At 45.1% G+C, this 6,562-nt stretch overlaps 1 protein-coding gene across 4 annotated transcripts in view; it reads left to right on the top strand.

The window, feature by feature from the left end:
* The first annotated feature begins 415 nt into the window (after positions 1–415).
* UBE4B (ubiquitination factor E4B) overlaps positions 416–6,562 on the top strand; it is a 38,642-nt gene continuing 32,495 nt past the window's right edge. For 2 of the 4 annotated variants that reach the window (XM_061450150.1, XM_061450149.1), the window contains exons 1-2: positions 417–623; positions 6,166–6,352. In XM_061450150.1, coding sequence (XP_061306134.1) covers positions 600–623; positions 6,166–6,352 — 211 coding nt within the window. In that variant the 5' untranslated portion in view covers positions 417–599. Of the gene's footprint in view, positions 624–6,165; positions 6,353–6,562 lie in introns of all 4 variants that reach the window. The other 2 variants (XM_061450148.1, XM_061450151.1) reach the window with 2 other exon arrangements.

Genomic DNA, 6,562 nt, shown 5'->3' with positions numbered 1-6,562 from the left:
TGCAGCCGCTCCCGCCTCCTTCCCGCCCTTTTTCCCCCCTCAGCACCGCCCTCGCGCCCGTTGCCATGGAGCGGTCAGGCCACGCCTCCCCCGGCCCCGCCACGAACGAGCAGCCGTCGCCCCGCCCCTCCCGCCCTCCCGCGCACCGCCTCCCCGCGCTGCCATTGGCCGAGCGCCTAGCGCGGGGATCCGGCATGCCCGGCTCCCTCCGCGGCGCCGCGCAGTCTCACGTGATCCCGCCCCAAGATGGCCGCCGCTGCCCTCTTGTTTTGATGAATAATCCCCGCGCGGGGCAGGGGCCGCGGTGCGGGCGGGGGCCGGGGCCGGGGGGTGCGGGCCGGCGGGGGCAGCGGGGCAGCGGCTCCCCTGAGGCCGCGGCGGCAGCAGCCGAGGCGCGGAGGGCAGGCGGGGAGCGGGCCGGGGGCGGCGGTGGGGCTGGGGCCGGCGGTCGGTGGGCGAGGCGCGGCACGGCTGCCCCGGAGATGCCCTTGTGAGGCTCCCCGGAGGTGCAGAGGCGACAGGAGAGCGCTTCCTCGGAGCTGCCCCGCGGCGGGGCAGAGGAAAGCGCCCTCTCTCCGTTCACCATTAAGAGGAAGGCGATGGAGGAGCTGAGTGCGGATGAGGTGAGTCTGAGGGGCCCGGGGCCTCAGGGGGCGGCCGGGCCCTGCGGGTGAGGGCGGTGGGCTCTTCCTGGGCCCTTTTCCTGGCCCCAGGGTTGAAGGTGTGTGAGGGAAGGGGTGTTACTGAGGTGTGTGCCATCGCCTGCTGTCTGTGCTCCGTGTTTCCCGTGTCCATCCTTTCTCTGCACTCCCTGACCTGCGACCCCAGGCTGGTCGATGGGGTTTTATTGCTTCTCCCCTTGTTAATTGTTCCCTTCGTCCATCTGCTATACCTAGTCTTTGTCTGGAGGATGTCTCCTTTCTGTGGCCAGCACTCGGCGTTTTATATGTTCTTTGTGTGTGACTTAAAAAAATCCCTACTTTTAAACATAGTGAATAACTTAAAAGCTTGCTTCCTCTGAGTCCTTGCTGAGAAGCAAGTGGATGTGTGTGTGGTCTTATATTTAATATCATTTCTTCTTGAAGCTGTTGTTTGAAACAAGCTGGCCAGTTTTCTGATGCTTCTTTTGGTTCTATGTGTTCTGTTGTAATCGACAAGGAATTCTGACATGGAATAATGTGGACTGTGCCTTGTTTCTTCTTTTTCAAGGGTGGTGTTTTCCTATTTAAGTATAGACTAAGGTCTTATGTTTTGCTCACGTATTGGAGGACTCTCAAATGAATTCTCTTATGGTACTGATAAGGATATAGGGAGTTTCCCACTCTCCCAATATAATGCCCAAATCATGTACAATTTGAAAACTTATCTCTTTAAAGTCATATTTTCATGTCAAAGTGTATTGTATACATATAAGATGTATTATGTTGGACCAGCTGCAACACAGGCTCATTGTACTTAGACTCAATGAGGATCAAAAGATCTGATTTTTGTCCTATACTGTATCTTATGGTGGGATTATAGGGCAAGGTTGCAGCTATTGTCACTCAGATTTGTATCCTTAAAAGTTAGGATGGTTTTGATGACATCGTGTATGACAGTTTAGCAATCCTATTACATTGCAGCAGAAATTAGGATGAAATACTTCATGTTATTTAGTTGATGAAGGTCCTCATGCTCCATGGAAGCGTTCAGGAGTATAATTCCCATTGAGGAGAGTGGAACAGGACGCTGCTGTTGTAACTCCTCGTGTGAAAAGGGAGCTCTAATTTTACAGGTGTATTTCATGAAGGCCTTGTTTACATGCAGTTCGGGTTGTTAACCTGCATCTGATTGTGAGGTGGTTTATGATTAATTTCAGAATCATTTAACCTATGTAAGCTTGGTTGTGTCACTGCTTCGGTGAATTACTGACATCATCCAAAACACTGCGTCATGGATCTGAGGCTGCAGAAAATGTGTTCCCCAGTAGGGACCTCATCTACCTTTTCTGGCAAAAGATCTTAGGGCCCTTTCCAACGCGAGCCATTCTGTGATTGTATGACTCAAGTTCTTCCTGGTACAGTTCAGCTAGGACCAAAGCTGAGCAAGTCTTTTAAGTGATTGCTAGAGGCAAACTTCATCTTGCATCATTTTAAGAGAGTCGTGCTGTCACCTTTTATTGTTAATGGACCCATCACTGAAAAGTCAGAGCCAAATCTATTTTAATATTCCTCCACATCTCCACTTCACTGTTACTTGGTACAGGGGGTGCTGGATCAGAGCTGGACTCTGTGGAAAAAAATGGCCTTCTAAAATATGTGAGTTCTACCTGATTTAAACCGCCTGTCTCGCAGTAGCTAAAGGTGACACAAATCATTCATATTGAAAACAATGACAAGCCTCTTTTAGTTTATATTATCTTCTTATATGCAGTATAATTAAGTATAACATTAACAGATGTCACTGAAAAAGAAGAGAGACATCCAATTGATAATGGCTTTGGGATTATAGGATGTATTTTAGCTTCAATTTTCACAGTATTTACTGTGTTAAAGCACTGGAAGGTGGCATTCACTACAGAGCACTCTAAAATCCTTAGGAGGCAAGAAAAGAAAATTCCTTTTTAGTGTGTGAATTTGAGCACAAGTGGTAGCTCAAGATGCGAATAGGGACTGCATAGAAAAAGGCAGAATCAAGCCAAATGTGGCATAAAGTTCCAAAGAATGAGGTGAATGTACGATCTTCGAACACTTACATGATTTTTTAGTAGTGTTTCTGAGTATGGGGAGTGACCAGTGTCACCAGAAAATGAAGCATTTCTTAAACCAACTTAACATGCTCTAATGAATACAAGAAAAATAAAGCTATTCATTCAAATTACCCTTTATTGTATAGATTTGGAACTCTTCAGTGATTAAAGGATTACATCACAGGATAAAAAAATGTCCTTAGTTTCACTAAACAGTTGCCAGTAAAGCAGATGAGAACACATGAGCCTGAGGTATCAGTCTTCCTGGTTGCACCGTTATTGGTCTGATGCAAAATTAAGTTATCAGTTAACTGTCTTTAACGGGGTTGTTTTTACATTGCTTGTTGTAGTGTTTCCACAAACAGCTTTGAAGAAGTCCAGTAAGATCAAAATCATAGATCTGAAAACTACTCTGCAAAGACATAGGCCAGATGTGTCCAGCAACAGTTGTACTAATCAATCCTCTTCCATTCAACCAATTAGAGTTTTTTTAATGCACCTTTTAAGCTCTATATTGTGGAGTTGTGCTGTGTAGGGAAGATGGGCATTGTCTGTTCTGTAGCCTATGTAATTATTAGTAGCAAATCACTTGTTGCCATTGGGTAATAAACACTACATAAAAGCTTTGTCATGTCACCATTGCAGGTACTTATTGCTGAAAGCAGGGGTTAGGGATTATTGAGGTATCCTAACCTTTGCTAAGAAAATATTTAACCCCCCCCAGTTATGTGTTTCTTCATGGTCATTTGGAGAGTCAGTCTGAAATGAGAACAGGTTGCTTCAAACTCGCCCAGTCCCAACCCATGGTATTTGTGTTATGTGAAGGCAACAGTTTGGGGCCTCGTTTGTGCCTGGTATTGTGCAAACAAGCTACTTGGTCTGAGTCCCCTTTCAGTGCTGTTTAAATCTTAAGGCACGAGGAGGTTACCTGGATAGAATGTGTGCCCCAGTTCTGTAGTGTATTCCCAAACTTTTCTTTCAGCTCGCACCTTTGTCTTTTGATAGTATCTTTGTTTCTCCCTTTTTCCTTCTCTTACTTAGAACTTTCTAATCTTGAGATCAAATTCCAGATTTCTATGATAATTTTATGTAAACCTAGAAGATTATGATATCTCAGGGTATCCAAGAACCAAATCTGGTCTTTTAGCAATTGCTAAACGTACCCTCTGCTGTGAAAGCTGTCTCCTTCAGTGGAAAAAGTATTCAGAGTGTATTTATATTTTAAGGTTGATTTGTTCAGCAGTAAGGAAGATAAGTATAATTTGCCTATCATCCGCAAAGGGGCAGGGAAAAACCCTGTGCTAGTTTTAACTGTAATGTCTTACCTAAAGGCAGCTCTGTGCAGATTTCTGTGTTCCATGCCCTTTCCAGAATTTTCAGGGCAGGTTTCACTCTGGGGACTGGTCCCTAAGAAAGATGGGTGCTTGATGGATTAAGTGGCAAACACAAGGCAGAAAGTTTGTCTTGGTGCCCTCCCATTTGGACAGTGATGGTTTTGGTGCAGTTGGACATTGATCTTGCCTAGCACTGTAGGCGAAGAAACGCTGAGTGGCACAAGGAGCCTCCATTATCTGCTTGAAACTGGGAGATGATGAGGAGAGGTTTTGTGCAAGTCATGCCTTGTAAGGGGCAGTCAATGTTTGACTGTATTTGATAAATATATTGATTATCTATGCATTCTTCCTCTCACGTTTCCTTCCCGTTATCAGATGTGGAGCTAGCTAGTAAGGATGAATATGAGCAGTTGTGGAAAAGTTTCACATTACCTTTATTTTTCTTGCCTTTTACATAATTAATCTGCATCTTTGTCCCTCAGACACTGCTGCATATATGGGCTGTTTGTGTGTGTATTTGTATTTTTTATCCCCTGTTCCTCCCTGCCTTCCTTTATCTGAAAAACACGGTCACAGAGCAGTTGAATGGAAAGGAAACAGCTTCTAAAACTTTCATTCAATCCCCCTAATTCAAATGTACAATTTAACTGGATGGTTTTATTGATAATAGTTTTGGTACAGCTTGGTAAGCTAGGAACACTTCATTTGGGTTCACCAGTAGGGAAGGTGGATATGGGGGCGTGTAGCTGACACAGTGTTCTCAGGCATGCCTCTGAGGGGTGAGGTGGTTCTGTCATGTTTTCAGATAAGCAGCTGAAAACATAAGATGTGAGGTACAAGTGGAGAAAAATGAAGGTGTTTAAAAAGAATCTTAGAGCCCCTAATATGTAAATACAGCTTCTGCTTACAGTGAAGCTGTACTATTTATGTATGCAATAAGTTCCCCTATTTTGCTTGACAAGGAGGAGGGATTAAGCCATTCTATTCTTTTTATCTTGAGAACACACGCACAAGAAGAATTTGTTTTCTTCCTGTGGCGACGCCTGTCATGGAGGGAGATGTGGTTCCAGACAGCATTTTCCCACTGTTCTTGAAGGCTGATTTCATTTGATCTGGTCTTCTTCCTGTTGGAGTAGGTTTCACCGGCCATTAAATGACTGCAGTGCTGTAGCGCAGACGTTGACTTGACACAAATCTTTCGTTCGCTCTTTCCCTTGCTTGGCAGTTCTTTAGGATTATGAGCAGCAATGGAAACTGATGCATTGCATACAGTGCTTGAGTATCTTAATACAAAGAGGGAATTACATGGATTGCTTATTTTTGCAGGGAGTGGACACCCTCAAACATGCTACTTGTGTTTTGTGCTGGGCCTGTTTTGAGCTGAAGATGTAAGCTTTGGGAACTGATCTTCTCAGGCAGCCTGATGATAAATGATTTCTGGTTTTCATTTGTGCTTCAAGTTTCAACTGAAGAACTTAAAATTATGAGTTTATAGGTTTTCTTTAGTCTATTTCTCATGTATGATATTAGTGTCATGCAGTCGAAGGCAGATGCTAATCTGTTGTTTCAAATTGTGTGCTGAAATGTCTCTAGGTGATGCGAGGATGTTGTTTACCATCTGTCCTTACTTCTCAAGATGCCTCTGTCCAGCAGATGACTAGCACGGGTGACTAGTATCATGTGGTGTGAAATTAAGGCAAAGGTCACGTTCAGATTGTCCCTTTTGTTGGATTAATGCCGTTTGTCAAATGCCAAAATAAACGGGGAGGAGTGTTACAGGGTTGGAAGTTGCTGAGCAGTAAATATTACACGTGTCTTACACAACCCTTCGAGGGACAAACACAGTGTTCTCCAGTGCACGTGGTTTTCCAAGGCAGCAAACACATACTTAAAGCCTAAACGTGAAGGGTGTTGCAGTATTGTCACACAGAGCAACAGCAGTACGAGTCACCTGGGTTCAGCAGGTTATCAAGTAAAGCTTCTGTATTTGCAGTTTCAGAGGAGTAATGCCCCACCGTGTAGGAGGGCCCAAGGGCAACCTTGGGGTGCATGTGCATACGTACAATCAAACTTCCTTGTTGTCATTTCGTTTGCCTTGTGCAGATCCGTCGGCGGCGCCTGGCTCGGCTGGCCGGTGGACCGTCATCCCAGCCTACTACACCACTTACATCACCGCAGAGAGAGACCCCGCCTGGACCTCCTGTAGTAGCACCAGGCCCAGGACCATCCCATAGCCTAGGCCTAAATGTCCATAGCATGACCCCAGCTACCTCTCCGATTGGGGCATCAGGTAGGCTGGCACGTTGGCGACAAGTACTACTGTTGTATGTCTACTGAAAGTTGGTAGACATCTCCTGATGTCTAGAACACAAACACTACTGTTCATGCTGTTTCTGCTGTGCTAAAAATAATGTTCAGAAAGAAACATCCCAAAATGGTGAATGAAGGTACTTCTGGTTCCATTTTCCAAATAATAAATGGTTAGATACAATTATTTGCC

The sequence above is a fragment of the Pezoporus flaviventris genome, unplaced genomic scaffold, assembly GCF_033815535.1.
Source record: "Pezoporus flaviventris isolate CSIRO_AGI_PZ_B2104156 unplaced genomic scaffold, CSIRO_AGI_Pfla_v1 ptg000009l, whole genome shotgun sequence".
Lineage (NCBI taxonomy): Eukaryota > Metazoa > Chordata > Aves > Psittaciformes > Psittacidae > Pezoporus > Pezoporus flaviventris.
This window is presented reverse-complemented; position numbering and strand designations above follow the sequence as displayed.